The sequence below is a fragment of the Chrysemys picta genome, unplaced genomic scaffold, assembly GCF_011386835.1.
Source record: "Chrysemys picta bellii isolate R12L10 unplaced genomic scaffold, ASM1138683v2 scaf1, whole genome shotgun sequence".
In the NCBI taxonomy this organism is placed as follows: Eukaryota; Metazoa; Chordata; order Testudines; family Emydidae; genus Chrysemys; species Chrysemys picta.
Window position 1 is genome coordinate 1,705,544 of NW_027052708.1, and position 20,434 is coordinate 1,725,977.

A 20,434-nucleotide genomic window follows, 5' to 3' on the forward strand; every position below is an offset into this window, starting at 1 on the left:
CAGGAAAGCACACACAGACCCACAGATCTGGAGAGATTTATCCCAAGGTGCATGGTTAAAAAAAGTGTCCCAACATCCTCTCATTTGAGAGACAGAGATTAATCCTTTCAAAAGTCAGATGTGACTGTTGAAACCACAGTAGGCAGCCGCTCATCTGTAAGAGACTCATACTCCTCCTTTCCTTTCCTGACTGTAAACTGTGCTATTAGCTCCATCTCTTACAAAACCATCATTATAAGAGGCAACAGCAGCTGAGAATCAGGCTGGGTCTACACTACCCGCCTGAATCGGCAGGTAGAAATCGACCTCTCGGGGATCGATTTATCGCATCCCATCGGGACGCGACAATCGATTCCCGAATCGATGCTCTTACTCCACCAGCGGAGGTGGGAGTAAGCGCCGTCGACGGGAATCCGCAGAGGTTGATTTTGCCGCCGTCCCTACAGCGGGGTAAGTCGGCTGCGATACCTCAAATTCAGCTATGCTATTCGCGTAGCTGAATTTGCATATCTTAAATCGACCCCCCCCCCCCCCCCCCGTAGTGTAGATGTAGCCTAACACATGTGCACTCACAGAAAACATACAGTTCTAATCAAAACTGTGAAACACTGGCTAGGAGCTGGGGAGTGTTTTCTCTCTCGCACTCATACACTTTTACACTATGAGTTTGCAGGCCAGATACTACCTTTTATTATATATTTGTACAGTGCTCAATATGCAGTGAGGCCCTAATCCTGACTGGGGCTGTTGCCCCTTTTTGACCCCAGCAGCTAGTCAAAGTTTGGGGCACTGGCGATATTCCAGCTGGAAGCAGAAATTGATGGAGTCTGGTATTTTCTATGGTGCAATCTTGGTTGTTTACCAGGAACATACAAAGTCCTGCTACTCAGAACCCAGGAGGGACTAAGAACAAAAGGAGCCGTTTCTTAGCTTGCAGCCCCCAAGCTTCTTTAGCCAATAGATCCGAACGCTCCCTGTTGCAGGGGGATCTGCCCTTTAAGGGCCTGCAGAGCCAGGAAGCAGCAAGCCCTGGCCTAAGGAGAAGCCCAGCAGGCAGGTGTTGGGAACCAGCTGATCCAGCTAAGCAGCAGCTAATGAGTGGCTCTGGTTTCCCCAGCTGGAAGATGTAAATAAGGACCCAGCCCTGGGGAGGAGAAAAGATAAACATGTCTCAGCAGGAGCAGGAGGAGGAGGTAACAGGGCAGGGCCCTGTAGCCCCCTGAGGCTAAGGGAGGGCTGTGACCCTTGAGCTATTGGGGGTAGAGAACCCTGCTGTATCAGGTCAGGACTATCCTTTGTGTTAATTTTCCATACACCTTGTCTTTGTGTGGCAGAGGAATAACAGAGGCGGCTAAAGCAGAGTTGGGTGGGACTCGTTGTTTTGCCCCCAGGCTGGTGGACAGGCCCAGCGGACGGATGGAGAATGCCGGCTGTGTCTGCCACAGCCCAGGAAACCATGGATCTTGAATCCCCTTTACAGTGGATGGGGGAGTAACTGTAGCTACAACATCAGCAGCTGCAGCAGATTGTGACCCAGCAGCAGCAGTTACACCAGCAGCTTCAGCTACAACAACAACAGTGCCAGCAAAGCAGCAGGGAGCAGCAGCGGTTTATGCTTTGCCTATTAACCCCAGAGACTTGAAGCCCACAGGTGGGTGTGGGACTGTGGTTACCTGTGTGGGATGGAGGAGTCCTTGCCAAAATGGGGACAGAAGATGTTCTTGAGGCCTTGCTAGAGACTTTTGAGCAGTTGGTCAGGACATACCATTGGCCCTGGGAGGAATGGGCCACTAAGATTGTGCCCTACTCAACAGGAGAGCCCAGGCAGCATATCATGCCCTGGGGGTTGAAGTGGCAAAGGCCTATGGGACACTCAAGCCCCTCTACTAGCCTGCCTAGGACTTACTGAAGAGGGCTATTGTCAGCCATTCCAACATGAACCATTCGCTGTAGATCCCTGATCAAGAGCGGTAGCACAACAATTCCAGGATTTGTGATCTCTCTGGCTGAAATCAGAGACTTATTTGCCAGTGGAAATGGTGATGTTAGAACAGTTTTGGCAAAGAACCCTGGCGTGGTCCAAGGAGTGGGTTGGCTGACACAGGGTGACTTGCTGAAGGAGGCAGTCTGCCTCGTAGAGAACTTTCTGGAGACTGAATTGGAGTGTGAGCCTCTGGGAAACCTTGGCAATCAAACATCCATAGCTCAGTTCCAATGGGGAAGGGGGCCCAGGCCCCAAGAGACCCCTTGGGAACGGTCTCATGGGCTATGGGGTGTACCCCTGCTACCCCAACGGACTGGAAGCTGGGCACAGCCCTGGCAATGGGTCAGCTGTAATGAATGAGGGCTGATAGCTGAAGGAATTCCAGGTGAGAAGAAATGATGGGGTCTAAATTAGCTGTTACCGCTCAAGAAAGAGATTGAATCATTGTGGATAGTTTTCTGAAAATATCCACTCAATATGCAGCAATGGTCAAAAAAGCTAACAATGTTGGGAATCGTTAAGAAAGCGATAGATAATAAGAAAAAAATATCATATTGCCTCTATATAAATCCATGGTAAGCCCACATCTTGAATACTGTGTGCACATGAGGTCGCCCCATCTCAAAAAAGATATATGGAAAAAGATTCAGAAAAGGGCAACAAAAGTGATTGGGGTATGGAATGGCTGCCGTATGAGGAGAGATTAATAGGACTGGGACTTGTCAGCTTGGAAAAGAGATGACTAAGGGGGGATATGGTAGAGGTCTATGAAAACATGACTGCTGTGGAGAAAGTAAATAAGGAAGTGTAATTTATTTTCTCCTTCTCATAACACAAGAACTAGGGGTCGCCACATGAAATTAATAGGCAGCAGGTTTCAAACAAACAAAAGGAAGTATTTCTTCACACAATGCACAATCAACCTGTGGAACTCTTTGCAAGAGGATGTTGTGAAGTCCAAGACTATAACAGGGTTAAAAAAAAGAACTAGATATATTCATGGAGGATAGGTCCATCAGTGGCTATTAGCCAGGATGGGCAGGGATGGTGTCTCTAGCCTCTGTTTGTCAGAAGCTGGGAATGGGCAACAGGGAATGGATCACTTCATGCTTACCTGTTCTGCTCTAATGTACTTATATGTTGATACAAGAGCACTTAACTACCAGATCTCTACAGGGGCAGCTGCATTATGCTGAAGGGAGAGAGCTCCCCCATCAACATAATAAAACCAGCTCAAACAGCGGTGGTAGATATGCCAGCGGGAGACATGAGTGACATGAGCGCTTATGCCAGCAAATCTTATGTCACTCGGGGGTGGTGTGTTTTTTCACACCCCCGAGCAACAAAAGCTTAGCCAACATAGGTGCGAGTGTAGACATGGCCTTAGATCAGAGGTTCTCAAACTGGGGATCAGGAGCCCTCAGGGACAGGGCCCCCCTCACCCATAGGCAAAGTATGCAGCTGCGTACTGCTCCAGCCCTTGCTCTGCCTCTTCCTCATGGCCCCTGCCCCGCTCCACCTCAGCCCCACCTCTTTCCACCCCTGCTCCACCCCAGCCCTGCCCCCTTCCAGCTAGCCCCTCCCCTGAGGACTGCTGCAGTGGTCGGGCTCCCTTCATTCACTGGCGGTGATCAGTAGAGCAACCCGGCCCCAGCCTGCTCCACTCCCCTGGCTCCCAACTGCGCCGCCAGCGAGTGCTGGGGGATGGTTCCCCCCTGCCCCTCAAGCCAGGGAGCCAGGGGAGCAGAGCAGGCTGGGACCGGGTCACTCCACTTCTCGCAGGAGGTGGCCAGCACTCCTTCCCCCCCCCCCACAGAGGCCTGGGACCAGCTCCTGCTCCTCCCCGCCCCATGTAGGCCTGGGGCCCCACACAGCCCCCCCCACGGGGGGGGATGCATAGGGCACCAAAATGACTAGGGGATAGCCCTGCTCAGGGGGTCATGAGATTATTACATGGGGGGTCACGACCTGTCAAACTCTACCCCAAACTCCGGAAAGAGTGACATTGCCTGAGGGAAGGCATTTATAATGGTGTTAAATATATAAAAAAAAGTGTTTTTAATTTATAAGGGGGATCACACTCAGAGGCTTGCTATGTGAAAGCAGTCACTAGTAAATAAATTTGAGAGCCACAGCCTTAGACAATGTAATGGTCTATTCCACCACCTGGGTGGAGCACCTCCATCATGTTGATGACCTACTCCAGTCCCTTTGAGCTGTGAGTCTCCCAGCAGCCCCGCCAAATGCCAGACTGGCTGCACAGAGACAAAGTATCTCGGCTACACACTGGGAAATGGGAGGATTTAATTCTTAATATAGAAGGTAAAGGCCCTCATAGAATGTCTTGTCCCCACCACAAAGTGGCAAATAAAAACTTTCCAGGGGTTGGCTAGGAGCCACCAGTGCTTCATATCCCCACATTTTTATGATTTCAGCCCCAATTGCATAGTTACTGTGCAGCCAGGCGCCCCGAAAGATGCAGTGAACCTCTGCATGTGCGGCTGCATATGGCGAAATAAAGCAAATTCTCTGCAGTGCCCCAGCACTTCACTGCCCAGACTTTAATAAAGAGTTCATCTTACAAATGGGTGCATTGGAATGGGGTCTGGGGGCTGCACTCTCACAGGAATTGAAGGACAGAGACCAGCCCATTTTGCCCTTGAGAAAGAAGTTGCTGCCCCAAGAACAAAAACACAGTCATTGAGAAAGAATGCCTCGCGATAAAGTGGGCTGTCAAGGCCCTTAGATACTATTTACTTGTACTTGTACTACTTATACCAAGTATTTTGCTCTCATCTTAGAACCAACCCCTTTAAAATGTCCACATGCCATGAGAGAGAAACCCCAGGTTGGCCCAGTGATACCTGGCTCTGCATCCTGATGTGCTCACACTTTGCCATCGAGCCAGTGCCACACATACAGGGGTGCTGGCACGAACTGTAGAGTGCGGGGAGGTGAGAACCATTCAACCCAACTGTAAACCTGGTATATGATGCAAACCACTTCAAGCCAGGGACTGCAGCAGCACCCCAAGCACCCTAGTTCTAGCACCTATTCACACATATGAATAAGGACTTTTATTCTCAAGATGGGGAAAGGGCTAGTAATACACTTTGTCTTAGTTGGGGGCTTACGCTTACTGTTATGTTAACTGAAAGGTGACTTCATACTTCTCAGTCTCCCTGGGGTTTTAACTCAAGCCATGCTAAGGTTTCACCCAGCTCATATTAGGGGCCTTCTGAACACTAAACTAGTATAAATCATAATAAATATTGTGACGGGTTGGATCCCAGAAAACCCGTTGGGAAATGCCAACTGATCTGCTTCGACTACCTCTGAGCCTGTTTCCCCTGCCAGCTTGGGACTTCAGAACACTGCCTGGTTTGAGCCAGACACACTTGCCTGCTACAAACCCACACCCAGATCTGAACAACGTCCCCTAAAAGCTGCAGGCTAAACTGAAAACAGCTTAAGAAGTGTTCCTGTCTCCAACACTCAGATGCCCAGCTCCCAATGGGGTCCAACCCCCAAATAAATCCATTTTACCCTATATAAAGCTTATACAGGGTAAACTCAAAGTGTTCGCCCTCTGTAACACTGATAGGGAGATATGCACAGCTGTTTGCCCCCCCCGGGTGTTAATACATACTCTGGGATAATTAATAAGTAGAAAGTGATTTTATTAAACACAAAAAGTAGGATTTAAGTGGTTCCAAGTAATAACAGACAGAACAAAATGAATTACCAAGCAAAATAAAATAAAACACGCAAGTCTAAACCTAATACAGTAAGAAAGTGATTAATGATGAAATCTCACCCTCAGAGATGTTCCAGTAGGTTTCTTTTACAGACTAGCCTCCTTCTAATCTGGGTCCAGCAATCACTCACAGCCCTGTGGTTACTGTCCTTTGTTCCAGTTTCTTTCAGGTATCCTTTGGGGGTGGAGAGGCTATCTCTTGAGCCAGCTGAACACAAAATGGAGCAGTTTCCCAGGGGCTTAAATAGACTTTCTCTTGTGGGTGGAGACCCCCTCCTCTCTCCTATCCAGAATTCAGCTCCAAGATGGAGTTTTGGTCACATGGGCAAGTCACATGGCCATGCATGACTGAGTTCCTTACCAGCCAGGCTACATTCCTGGGAAAGCTCAGATGTGGATTGGCATCTCCAAGTTCATTGTTAGCTTAAGTGTTTCTTGATTAGGCACTGACTGAGAATAGTCTTTCCTCAGGAAGATGACCAACTGCTTCACTGAGGCTACTTAAAATTGAACAAGTACATAGCCAATATTCATAACTTCGAATACAACAATGATACATACATACAAATAGGATGAATATATTCAGTAGATCATAATATATTCAGTAGATCATAACCTTTACAGAGATATGTTACATGGCATATGTAGCATAAAACATATTCCAGTTATGTCATATTTACATTCATAAACATATTCCCATAAAGCCTTATGAGGTGCAACGTCACAAATATAATGCCATATTTTATAGGGCTATGGATATTCTACAGCTCAGACTCTCTGGCCTATCTCAGTGCAATGGCTTTTGCAGGTTTCCATACTTTAAATATCAAATACAATATAGTCCCCAAAGTTACTGCAATATCTGGGTTGCAATATCTGTCACATCCATTTCATACATTCTCAGAACTAGGCCAAATCCAGATAGATTTTCTCTGTGCCATCTAAGAGCACATCTGCAACCAACATCTGCTAAACATCTAGTGTCTGCACCAAACCCCAGAAGTACTATTGGTGTTCAGGATAAGGTGGGTTTGGGGTTGTTTTTTGTTTGTTGGTTAGTTGGTTTGTTTAGTTACTTTTAATAATTGTACAAGTATATTGTTTCTTTCTGTGCTCACAAATGGTTGATCTGTTTTCATTAAAAACAAATTTAGATCATCTTAAGTAGAGACCAGATATAGAAGAATTCAGCCTGAAAGATAAAAAGCTGTAAGGAGCTGAAAAGGGACCCTTTCAAATGGAAATGCTCAGGCAACATTGACCATAGTCTGCCTTGCTGGGGTTGCTATGTACACACAAGATGACAGCCATCCCCCCATATGGTTGGATGTGGCTATCAATCGTCAGCTCTTGTAGTGAATTCACTCAGTTTCAGCAATTCCTTGGATACATTTGATTCACTAGAACTGGTGACCTCATACACCTTAATTTCTTCAAAATGGAGACTTCATAGTAGGACTGGCTGAATAAGGGGAAAAAATTACAAATAATCTCAGACAAATATCTCCAACTCCATTTGCTGCTGTTCATGAGGTCAGGCCACCTTTCAAATGACTGCTTGCAACTCTTCCAATTACTTTCCAATCTCAGAAATTTCATCAATTTGTTCCAGAAATACATTATTACGTCCTTATTAATCACAGTGCATCACGTGTTCTTCTTCTAGAAGTTTCACTCATCCAGTCCAGGAGCAGACACAACATTTTGGGACCAATCATGCACCACAAATAGTGAACAACTAGTATTCAATGTGAACAGTTTGCAAACATTTCTTGGGTTGAGAATACCTAAGAAATTTTTCTGAACTGGTGCTGGTGAGCAAATGATACAAAAGCCAAAACTCACCATGTTTTTGGTTTGATAACTAATATTCAGCAAGATCTATTGCATACCCAGCTTGGTGAAGAACTTAGATTATGTAAATAGTTAGATTGATGCCCTTTCAATGCACTGGTTCAGAAAGCATGTGAACAGTTGTAAACCAATAAGGGAGAATATTGGCCCTTATGTCAGGTTGATAGAGGTATTTAGGCATTGCGAGGCCTAAAGCTATGTCTACATTGCAGGCTTGCCGTGTGTTATTCCCATCTCCCCTCCCCCTCCATCCACACTCAAAGCTCTTGAACATGTGTCTAGGGGCACATTGAATCTGTGACGGTGTAGATGGATGGGGGCGTGGGGCATAGTTTTACTTAAGCCTTGACCTTACCTCTCACCCTGACCTCATGTTGAGATAGTCCTCCAATGCCATTCCCACATTTCCCTGTGCCTGTATTTTCCTGCCCTTCTACTCTCACTTCCTACTCACTCTTTATGCACCAGAACCTACCTGATGGTTTATAGACCCTTGATTGGCATTTAACCCTTAATTTTCCACATGGCCTGCTCTCAGTTCTGCACAGCTTAGTCTGGCTCTGCCAAGCAGGCTAGGAGATGCCAACCCTGACAGCTGGCAGGATATTGGTTTTCAAACTATGGAGCTCCCCTCCGTGGAGAGTGGGCCACAGCGGGGTTAACAGGCAGCCTCAAGGACCTGATTGGTTGGTGAAAGCTCCTCTCACTGGCTGGGTGTCCAGCTTCAGCTCCTGCTGCTTGTAAGGGTCCTTCGACTAGAACCCAGGTCTGCAGAGCCTGGGACAGCTGATGTTCCCACAATACCATGGAGAGACCATGCAGTGCCACCGCCAGGGAGCACTGTGGAGAGTACGTGCCGCAGGAAGTACCGCCCAAGGGACCCAGAGTGACGGTACCCTGAGGCCCTCTGACTGACCAAGTACCCTATTTAACCCTGGAGTGTGCCCCAGGAAGGACATTGGGCCTGCTGTGACTCAAGACCTCACCTTGCTTCCTGATCTCCGGTCTCTGACTCTGGTCTGACTCTGACCCTGGCTCTTGCCTCCTGATTCCAGCCTGGTACTACCTCTGATCTCCAATCTCCGAGCCTGTCCTGACTTTGATCCCTACTCTTGCTTATTGAACCCAGTTCTAGTGATTCCTCTGACCCCTGATCACCAACTACCGTCCCTGATGTGTGGACCCCAGCCCAGTGGTGACCGCTAGGCCAAAGCACCTATGCACCAGTTTTTTACAGTTTTCCCAGACCTACTTACACAACACTCTGCAGGAGCCCTCTGAACTCTGGGGGTACAGATGTGGGGACCCACATGAAAGACCCCCTGAGCTTATATTCTATCAGCTTAGGTTAAAAAATTCCCCAAGGCACAAATTCCTTTCCTTGTCCTTGGACAGTATTGCTGCCACCACCATGTGATTTACACAAAAATTCAGGGAAGGGTCACTTGGAATAGGGATCCCACCAAAATATCCCCCCAAGCCTCTTCACCCCCTTTCCTGGGGAGGCTTGAAAATAATATACCAACCAATTGCCTTAGCAATGTGAGCACAGACCAGACCCTTTGTCTTCAGGACACTGAAAATCAATCAGGTTCTTAAAAGATTAACTTTATTTATAAAGAAAAAAGTAAAAGAATCACACCTGCAAAATCAGTATGGAAGGTAACTTTACAGGGTAATAAAAAGATTTAAAACACAGAGGATTCCCCTCTGGCTCAGCTTCACAGTTACAAAAACACATTAGCTTCTGTCCAGTCTTTTGGGCTTCCCCAGTATTCCCATAGTTACTGAAAACTAATATTAATGATTCAGAGAGCTTCTCGGCCACTTCTTTTTAAACTCTTCATTGCAAGTTATCCAGACCTGCTGATTTTTAAATGTCTAACGGTAGCTGCTGTTTAACATTCTCCTGGGTTTCTTCATCATCCTTATCCTCATGTGATATGACCACATCATCTGACTTTGTCCCAAATACAGAATAAAAATATATCGTGAACACTTCTGTTTTCTCTGCATTGCTACTGATAAGTCTACCGTTTCCATCTAATAATGGACTGATACCATTTTTAGGATTATTTTTGTTGCTAAGCTAACATATTCCATCTAATTGTCCTTAATTCTGACGGCTTTGGAGTTCTCCTTGTAATCCTTTGCTTTGTCTACAATTCCTGACTGCTCATTTTCTTCACATACCCTGTCTTCCACTATATATATATATAATTTCATTTTTATATCAGCCTTCACTTCCCCTCCAAGCCAGGTTGGTTTATTTGTAACTAGTGCAACCTTTCTTCCTTAAACCCCCTGCTGAAAAAGCAGGAGATGGATTGTTATTATTAATAATCCAATTGTTATTACATTTTTATTATCGTAGCACACAAATGCCCATTCAGGTTCACAGATACAGACACACTCCTAACTCCATAAAGCTGACAGTCTAAAAGGCTCAAGAACAGATGAGTTATAGGATATAGGAGAAATAACATAGAAGCAAATTCACATGGTGATGATTGGTGCAATTTCCTCTTTTGTCATTACTGTTTGTATAAGTAGGGGGAGGGCCGAGTGAGGGGAAATGGCAGGATTGGGGTGGGGAGGTTGGTAAAAATAAGGAGAGGAAAGGAAGGGGAAGAGGCACAGCCACACCTCCTCCTCTGCCAAGCTAGTCACTGCCAAGTGATTTTCTGGAATCACAACAGAGCAGAGTCTCGAGGAGGGATTCGAAGGAGGATCAGGTGTTGGCTGCACAGATTTTTTCATGCAGTTTTCTCCATACAGAAAGGGCAGCATGGGAGAAAATGCAAAGGTAAAGAGTTAAAGACATTTCCCTTAACCCGAGTATTTGTAACAGTTCCCTTTAGGAAGAGCCTGCGGTAGGTGTGGTGCCAGCCAGTCATTATTCTGTGCTATATGCCCTGTGCCTTGTGCCTGTTCCTTTAATTGTCTGTCCCAAGAATCAAGTAGACTTGTTTCCAAGGAGTCTTCCCCCTACTGACAGCACTGATGGGCATGGTGTGTGCAGGACATCCTCCTACTGCAAGAGGGGGTCATGGCCTACTCAGGAAGTCCTAAGATCTGCCTCTACCACTAATGATCATGGTCTAGGCAGGAAACCCCAAGGTCTATTAGTAGAATAACTGTCAATATTACAGGTGGTGCTCGGTAATTTCTCTTGTACAACAGCTGATCTGAGTGACACAACCTGGTTCTAGTGACTTGTCTTTGTCTACAGTTGGGCATGTCCTATTCTGGGAATTGGTCACATAATGATCACCTTTGGCACATGGGATTTTTTTCCTAGTTTATAAAATAACCTGCCTCTAATGTCTCCCAATTCATGTTTAATACGATATAGAATCTATAGGGGTGAAAAACAGCACGGATACAGTTTGTTCAGAACTTTTCCTTCCCTCACTGGAGATTGGGGGTTACCCGATGATCTGAGGCTGTGGTAAACCTGACGTCAGGAGGGGGCTCATCACTCATATATGATGATGTTTGTTGCTTTCAAGTTTTATTGGATGTTTTAGCTGCATAAAGTCACAGATAAAGCCACTGATAATAACTAAAAAGGCAGATGGGTTTGTTATTGGTTCATTCCCACAGCTGATGCCGGCCTCTGAATCTATATATTTCCCTTCCACTGCTTTGTTGTCAGTTGTCAGACACAGAGGAGCCCTGGCAGTTGCTTAGGTACAGCCAGTGCAGTGTGAGGAGGGGGCAGCAAGTCAGGCTGGCAATGAAGGGACATCTCTCCACTCCGGTGCTGTGGCTTCTTCTCCTCACAATTCAGGACATAGCAGGTAAGTCGCCTCTGTGTTTCACTAGGGAAGCTGGGTTAACTGGAACGAAGGTGGAGACTTTTATAGTCAACTTTTTACCATCGGTGCCTGGCTAGGAGGTTGACACTTTTCCTTTCAGGATTGAATCTTGCCACTGTTACCGAGGCTTTTGTTACCTTGAGATTGGACTATTGCAGCGACCTCTGTGTGCGGCTGCACCTTAAAACTATTCCGAGAACAAAGGTGGTACAAATGGCAGCGACTCACTCACTGAGCAGGGCATCTGGCTGGGAGCATGTTACAGCCGTGCTGTAGGATCTGCACTGGCTGCCCAGCTCTGGGTGGAGGTTAAGATGTTAGTGATGATTTATAAAGACCTAAATGGCCTGGGACCAGCCTCCTTGAGGGATCACTTCTCTCCCTGTGCCGTACTGCCACAGTTGTCATGAGAAGGGGTGCCCGAGATGGCTTCCCCTTTTATAAAAGAGAGGAGTAGCTGGCAGCATGCTCTTTGTGAAGGCTCCAAGACTCTGGAACTTGCTGTCCCCTTTGGGTCAAAATAGCCCAAATTAGGTGACCTTCTGTGCACAGTGCAAAATACACTCATTTGGGGAGGGGGTGGGAAGGACTGAAGCCATGCATCACATAATGAGAAATGGCTGGGAAGGAGTTTCTGTAGGTGTCTGGCTGGCTAAGATCCTGTTGAAATGGTCACTTAATCTTGCAGGGATTTGAGTGTGTGATCAATGTGTCTGGGAGCCTAGAGCCTTGGCTGGGCATCACTTTAGTGTTTTAAATCCCAATAAATACATCAATAATTTGGGATCCATCAGAAATGTCTGTTTGGTCCAGAATCCAACAGCTCCAAGGGCCGAGTCCTGGCTCCTCACTCCCCCATTCACTCACTGAAACCAGTAGAAGTTCTGCAAGTTTGAGGTGAGCAGGATTTATCCAAATAAACGAAGAGTTGATTCCTCCCACACAGGTGTATGTGTGTTTGTGTGTGTTGGGGTGCAGTGTGCAATGCCCTGTGCCCACGGGGGTACTGGAAGTTCTGTCAGAATGAAGATTTATCCTACAGGAGCCCTGCCTCCTTCCCCCAGGGTTTCTGTTGGAGCAGAGAAGCTTTGAATCCTAGCTGGAGCCTAGAGAAGCCCGACCAGCACAAGCTGCATGGCAGAGGTGCTGTATCAGTGCCTCTAACGGCCACACTGGTTTCATTCCCTCAAGGCCGCCCCTGCCCAGTTTCAGGGCTGCTCTCATTTCTCCAGCACAGAGGGGGCTGCAGGCTCTTTGCCAAGCTGTGTCACAGCTCCAGGCAGACTCAACACCAGTGCGCGCCGGGGGCAGGGGGGAGACTATGGGTTACGGCAGCAAGTGTTGGGGCAATTCAGGGAGTGAATCTGGCCCAAAGACTCCAAAACTGATTAAAAATAAGGTTTCAATCTAAGGTGGCCCAGATACAGTACAAATGATACAGTGATTGGAACCTGTTGGGCTGGGGTTAACAGGATGAGAAAGATCCATGTGACTGACAGGGCAGTGAACTGCTCAGCTGTAGATGGTACCTGGGAACCCGCCGTGCTGCTGCTCCGGCCTGAGAAACTGACACTGAAGCTGATAATCAGAAATTTCAGTTTAAATTATTGTCTTACAGAAAAACCTGCCCTAATGTATATTTCACAGACAGCTCAGTAACTGTGCGGTGATTAGAGGGGTGGTACCCAGAAAATCCTGAGCAAACCAAACCGTCCAGCAGATTCCTTGGAGTTTATATTTCAGATTCCAAGAAGTTCATCTATAATGTGCTGGGGTTAGAGCCCATGACAGAGCTGTCTGAAGGAATATAAATCCACACCGTGTAGAGGTCAAGCATAGGAGTTTATTACGCACAGCACTGGCGGAGTGTCACCTTGCTTATTAGGCTCAGAGACACTGTCAATCAATTGATTACAATAAAATATATGGATTTTCCATGGGTGGGGGAAAGTGATGGGGTAGGCAGTTCCACACCCCCAGATAGGTTTTGCAGCAAGACAAGATAGCACATTAGCCAATGGTTAACAGGTTACATAATGTCTCCACCCATGGACTCAAGTTTGCAAGTTAACATTTAATTAATACTTTGCTAAAATGTATTAGTATAATATATATATATATATATATATATATATATATATATATATATATATATATATATATATATATATATATATATATATATATGTTGGATTCAATTTGGGGTCCATAGGAATGAAGTAACTCCTTTGATTGTCCAACAGATACAGTCCTAGGGGTTAAAGCAAAGAAACAGTGAAAGTATATGGCAATAAAGATTGTCTCCTTTAAGACAGGCTTTGGTCCCTGGGAAAGGGAGGTGATAGGAGGCCATATCATAGACTGTCATGTGGCAACCTTTCATAAACTCAAGGTTGGATATGTGGGAACAACATCTCCCTACAAAAGAAACTAACAACTGAAACAGGGCTTCTTTGTTCAATTTGCAACGCTGAATAAGACACACAATTATTTAGTTCTCAGCTCCAACCCCTGGCAATTTGCTGACTAGGCTTATTTTGGCAAAGCAAGGTTATCTTTTGTTTATTCTGCTTCTCTTAGCTAATCACTATTTGCTAGGCCTCTGGTCTCTTGACCAAACTCTGGACTTTTGGTCTGGAAAAGAGCTGGCACAATCTATATGCCTGGTTGTTATATAAAATGTGCATGGATTTTAACCCTTCACTGTACATGACCAAAAAGCAGAGAATTCTATAGTGACTCCTGGTGAGGGATAAATGACTGCGCAATTATTTGTGGAGAGTGTCCTAGAATGATGCCAAGCACATGTTCAGCTCAGTGCATTTTTGTTGGACTGATGTGCATCATCCCCTAGAAAGTTTACATTTTCTATGGGAAATTTGAATATGTTTCACATGATGCAGACAGAGTGACACTGGGGAGTTTACAATATAGGGGATATCACCATGTAGCTACTTTTTCCTTTCCCTCAGTGCCCCAGTTCTCCTCCCTGAGCCTCGAGTAGAGGCCATGTCAATCTTTGCCAGAAGATCGTGTTTCACAATTATTGGCATATTTAAATTGTGTGGAAAAACAAATTTGTACAATTATGTGGGGTCCAGGCAAACAAGTGATAAAATATCAGGGACGGACCAAAGCTGTGAGTTTCACTCCCAGACCCAGATCTGAACTTCCCCAGGGCTCAGGGTGCTGCGTTTGGGTCATTATTCCAAGTTGAGCCACAGAATTAGTGGAAATATAAGATATGTTCCGTATGCAAATGTGATTGTTATCCTCAGGGCTGGATTTACACCTTATGTGTCCCGAGGCACAGCATCTTCCGCGCCCCTTCCCCTTCCCATGTGGCCCTGCCTGGAGCCTCCAGTATCCCCATGTGGCCCTGTGACCCCCAGCAGCCCTGCGTGGCCCATTCTGCCTCCTAACCTGGCTCCAAGAAGGCTGCTGTGACTTTTCACTTGAGGAAAAAATGCACCCACCACCCGCCTGCTAGGTGTTTGCTGCTGCCCAATGGACCAGTCATCCTCAGCCAGCTCAGGCTGTTCTGGCGCCACAGCGTCCTCTGGTGGAAGAAAGGCAGAACTGCAGCACATTTTCTGCGCGCGCACACACACACAAAAAATCTGCCTCCCTCAGACAAGAATTCTGCACATGCTGTAATTGTCACCTAAGGGAAGGGGGCACGATGTGAGACAAGGGGCTTGTGGGACATCTTGGCAGGGCGCGGGGCAGATCAGGAGGCTCCCTCCCTCCCAAGAACCCCTGAGCAATGCGGGCAGAGGCAATAGGGCAATAAAATAGCCCAAAATACAACAAATCGCTACTGCTAAAAAAACCCACCGGCAACTGACAGCAAGAAAATCACATACTTGGCGATCTTCGGTGCCCTACAACACCGGTGCCCCATGGCACGTGCCTACTGTGCCTAATTGGAAATCTGGCCCTGGTTATCCAGAGGGGGGCTGCTGGCTGCCATCAGGGAGTCTTCAATCCAAAGACAATCACAGACCTCATGAAAGCCAATGGCTGGGCCGAGCACTCTCTCTTAGGCTCAACGGATGGAGCAATAAAGATCCTTTATGTAGTTAAACAGCTGCAGACAGTGGGGGCTACTGAAAAAGACACTGGGCACATGGGCAGGGCAGAGCTAAGCCAGGGGTTTCCCTTGTTGCCAATGCAGGGGCCAGGATACTGGCATCAGACTACGTCTGTTGGAGGGAGAAGCCAGGAGAAGGAGTTGTGACTGGGATCCTGGAAGGGAGCAAAGAAACAAAGCCTGTTGGAGCTCGCTGGAGGGGCAGGCTGGAGGATTTCTGAACAAGGAAAATGCCGGCTGTTGTTAGTTTCTACTGTGTGTAGGGAAACAGATCTGTGTGTGCACTTAGTTAGAGCAGTGTTACAGCCTTGGGTCCTGCCCAAGTGAATGTCGCTGAATTAACTCGATTGAAAAAAGCCCCTTTTTCCTGGTGCAGACCAGGCCCAAGGGGTTTCCTTTGGGACTGGATTGAACAGAGCGGCACCTGGATAACCTTCCCTGTGGATTGCAGCAAAAGAAGTGTTTAGTATTTGCTCGGCATTGAAGAAGCAGGATGTTCTGGCCACATACTGGTGTGAACTGCACTGTTCTCTGAGCTCCATGAAGGCTCCATAAACATGGTGTCCCCAGCTCAGCCATCCACCGCTGCAACTAGCCTGTTCCCAGGGTCACAGTGGCACTCAACATGTAGCCGTAACTCATGGGCTTTATAATGATGCCCGTACTTGCTCCCAGTCACAGGGACAGTCCTGGATCTTCAAACCCTGTCCTGGGGACTAGTTCTCCAGACAATCTCCCAGTGACCTCTCCTCTCATTCCCTGTTAACTGCATGTCTCCCAGCAGCCAGCTTTGCCTCTCCACAACCCCCAGAGATACAAACAGCTCTAAAGACAACTGGGGCAGGGGGTGGAACTCAGAGCTGATTCTGGGGGAAAAGTCAATGGCAGGGAGTGAGGGGAGGGTCTGGTGCTCACCTGGGGAAGGAGCAGCCTGTGGATGCAGGGCAGAGAGGCCAGGTAGAAAGGGGAGCAGAGAAGGGAGGAAGGGCCCTGGGGAGGTGGGCGGGAAGAGTCCAGCGGGGGGCTGGAACAATTTGTATAATGGGGGCGCTGAGAGCATTTAGCCAAACTGTAAACCCTGTATATGATGGAAACCACTTCCAGCCAAGGGGTGCGGCAGCACGCCCAGCATCCCTAGTTCCAGCACCTATGGAGACCAGTGGAAGAGAGAAATGTGTAGGTAGCTACTTTCCTTTTAAGCACCACTTTCCTTTTCTGAGTGTTGGGGCCTGTGGCACTCATGTCCGTGTGGCTGCGCCAATTTCAGTCCAAGAGACGCCATTGCGGGTTAGCTCAGTCCTGTGCCCAGTCGATTTAGCTGAATCCCCATGAGCTGCTCTTGGGCTGAAATCGCAGGGCCCAGCCCACACAGGGATGGCACCTGTCTCGCTGGGGCTGGTGGGGAGAGGAAGCTCCGGTGGGGAGCAGTATTGCCCAAGGGCCACAGATCAAAAAACATGAGACTATAAAAACCATCCAGTCTTGTTTCTCAGTCTGTCTTAGAACTGTTCAACTCCCCTCTACTCCTCTGCCAGCGTGAGGGTGAGAATCGCAGGCTGAAAAGTCACCATTTAGTGCACCCAAACTGCACAACTCCCCCTGGCTGCTCAGCTGGAGACTGCGCTTACCCTCCCCTCACCCCTGAGCCGGGAACTGCCCTCCATTGCCCAGCACTGCCTTCGCTCTCCCCTCCTGGTTCAGTTCCTCTGACAGAAGAAGGACTGACTGGGAAATAGCTTCACAGCCACTGAGCTAATTCATGTGGCGTCGTTCCCATTCACACCCAGAACTTCTGTTACTGGTCAGGGCTGAGTTACAGACAGAAACACAACTACAGTGTCATCATAAACACACCAGGATTGATTTAGTCTTTTGCAAACAGCAACACTTCCCTGCTTCCCCCCCGCCCCCTGAACTTCTCTGCCTGAGGCTGCCCCCCTTCTAGAGCTCCCTCTCCTCTCCTCCCTGTCTCTCCTTCACTCCTGCCCCTTCCCACTTCTGATCCCATCCCCTGCCTACTCCAGACTCCATTCCCCTCCCCAATACTCCCTCCTGTTCCCCTGCTCCAGAACCCCTCCCCTACCTCCTGTCCACCAGCACCAGACTCCCCTCCTCCATCCCAACTCCTCCATCCTCTGGAATACTCCCTCATGTGCCCCTGCTCCAGGCTACCTCCGATCCTCTGTTCCACACCCCTCCGCTCCTCACCCTCTTGCTGCCCTGCTTCAGACCCTCTCCCTCCTTCCCCTCCAGTTCACCCTTCCCCACCCTTCCCTCCTCCTTCCTCCCTTATAAGATCCCCACTTCTCCCCATGCAGACCCCTTCTCTAAACCCCCTTCTCCTCCCCTCCCTCCTGCCCCCTGCTCAATAACCCCCTCTAGCCTCATGCTCCCTGCTCCCCCGTCCAGACCATCCTGTGCTCCATCTCCACTCCTCCTTCCTGCCACAATTTCAGATCCCTGTCCCCTCCCCTCCCTTCTGACTCTCTATCCTGCTTCCCTGTTAACCTCCACTGCAGATACCCCTCCCCTCCCCTCCCCACTTCTCCCTCCTGCCCCTGCTTTCTGACCTCCTTGCCACTCCCACTCCAGACCCACCTCCTTGCTCCTGCCCCTTCCTACCGCCCTTTCCAGACCCTCCTCCACTCTGTCACTCCTGCCCCCTGCTACAGACTCTCTCCCTTCCCCACTCTCTTTCCTCCCCTGGCTCCAGAACCCCCTCCCCACCCCTCCCTCCGGCTGACTCATCGGCCTTACCCCATTCCCTTGCAACCCTTGAATCTGCCTCCTGTCCCGCCAGTGCTCTGCTCCCCTCACTCTCCCCATCCTCCTTTCACTGGGTCTCTGCTGCCCCTCATGGTCCCTGGGTCCTTTCCAGCCCCCTCAGCCACCCAGAGACGGCCATGTTCCCCGCGGGCTTTAGTGGGAAGTGGCAGCCAGCTTTACTCAGGGCGGCCTCACTCCCACACACTGACAGTCTGTAGGGAGATGGTGGCATCTCGCTGGCTTCAGCCCCAGTGACAGTGACAGGAGATGGCATCATTTGGAATAAGGGAAACTCTGTGAGTTGGCGCCTTTTATCATCTTATTGTGGGACAGGTAAAAACACCCCAAATCGCCAGAATGGGGATAAAATGGCAAAAGCTGCAGCACTGACAGCACCGAGTGTGAGGCCCTGAGACGTGAGAAGGTGGTGCCATGAGGCAGCTCTGGGCATGTCCCGTTCTCCTGGCTCTGGGCACGGATCCCCTGCTGCCGGGCTCGGACTCTGCTGTGATAACTCTGGGGAGGGGGCTCCCTGCTCGCTCTGACCCTGCTCTGTGTCTCTCTTTGAAGGTGCCGACGAGTTGAGGCTGGCGGATGGAGGCAGCCCCTGTGCCGGGAGAGTGGAGGTTAAACACCAGGATCAATGGGGGATGGTGTGTGATAACAACTGGGACATGGCAGATGCTGGGGTTGTTTGTAAGCAGTTGGGATGTGGAGCTGCTGTCAGTGCCCATCGTAATGCTCATTTTGGACCAGGATCTGGAAAAATTTGGCTGGACAGAGTTGCCTGTGATGGTACCGAGTCTGCTCTCTGGCACTGCAGGAACAGTGGATGGGATAAGAATTCCTGTTATCATGACTGGGATGCTGGAGTGACCTGTTCAGGTAAGAATCAGCCACCTCTGTCCTGAAAGGCAAATCCCCTGAAACAAAAGGGCTTGAACCCAGAGAGCATCGTGTGCCTGTGACCCTAATGAGAAATTAACAAAAAACAGAGCAGGTCTTGTCATTATTGTTATTACTGCGCTGTAATTATTACTGTTCATGTCACTGGCCATTGAGGATCCCCCTGTGTGACTGTGAAGCGTTTTCATTATCTCATTTCCAATAGCTTCAGTGCCACGTCTTTCCTTTCCCTTTCCCTCTGAAAGAGTCTAAAAATGCAGCTAGGAGAGAAAATGGAAAAGGAAAATGTCACTTAGGCTCCTAAGTTGCTGAGACACTTCTGAAAACGTTACCCTCGTGGTAAAACCCAGACCCAGACACCCAACCTCAGAGGTACAGCATCTGGGGCATTTGTGTAGCCCCTTTGCCATCCTCATAGGGTGACCGAGGAATGGGCAGATTCTCCCAGCTTGGCCAGAATTAGATTTAGCTGAGAGCACTCCCACGTCTGTTCTGTTACTTCTCACATTTTGTATCAACCAGTAATAGAAAATTTCACAATCTCTCATACCTGTAGATCTAGTGTAGCATAAAGAGCTCAGCCAAAAATATACCTCAACCCTACACAGCTCAGGAATATCATATTATGGAGTCATTTGTTGTAACTCAATAGTTAACATTACAGCTACAGACCAATTACATGTTTTATTTTTAACTTCTCTCTTTTTAACATTTAGTAGGAATAATATCGTCACTAATCCCCATCTTCTCTGGATAGAGGTTCAGGGCCAGCTCATAGGGCCAAACCCAGGGCTCCTTACTCAGGCAGGCAGCTATTGCCTGTAATGTGAGTTTGCTTTGTACAGACTGAGTAGAAGCAGGATAAAGGACTCAGGATTGGGCCCATTCAGAATATTCCAGAAATAACCAGCCAGCCATCTACAAAATAGCCCTGTGCACTAGATATCACTGAGAAGAATCACATATTGTAACAGAGACGTTTCTGCACCAAGAGATTTTTGAGAGATGCTGTCCTGCCAGAATACTAGAAAACTTTCCAAAAAGTGACAGTTGTCTTCTTATATTCAGGGTTGCTGTAGGCGTGTTAGTCCCAGGATATCAGTGACAAGGTGGGTGAGGTAATAGCTTTTATTTGACCCACTTCTGTGGGAGACAGAAAAGTTTTTGAACTTACAGAGAAGAGCTGTATGTAAGCACAGAAGCTTGTCTCTTTCTCCAACAAGAGTGGGTCCAATAAAGATATTACCTCAGCC

At 48.0% G+C, this 20,434-nt stretch overlaps 1 protein-coding gene across 4 annotated transcripts in view; it reads left to right on the forward strand.

Annotated features, from left to right (window-relative positions):
* Positions 1 to 20,434, forward strand: part of LOC135977481 (deleted in malignant brain tumors 1 protein-like) — a 723,293-nt gene that overhangs the window by 63,970 nt on the left and 638,889 nt on the right. For 3 of the 4 annotated variants that reach the window (XM_065578741.1, XM_065578742.1, XM_065578744.1), the window contains exons 1-2: positions 11,268 to 11,398; positions 18,846 to 19,160. The exons of the other annotated variant lie outside the window; for it this stretch is intronic. In XM_065578741.1, coding sequence (XP_065434813.1) covers positions 11,335 to 11,398; positions 18,846 to 19,160 — 379 coding nt within the window. In that variant the 5' untranslated portion in view covers positions 11,268 to 11,334. Of the gene's footprint in view, positions 1 to 11,267; positions 11,399 to 18,845; positions 19,161 to 20,434 lie in introns of those variants that run through there. 4 annotated transcript variants of the gene reach the window in all.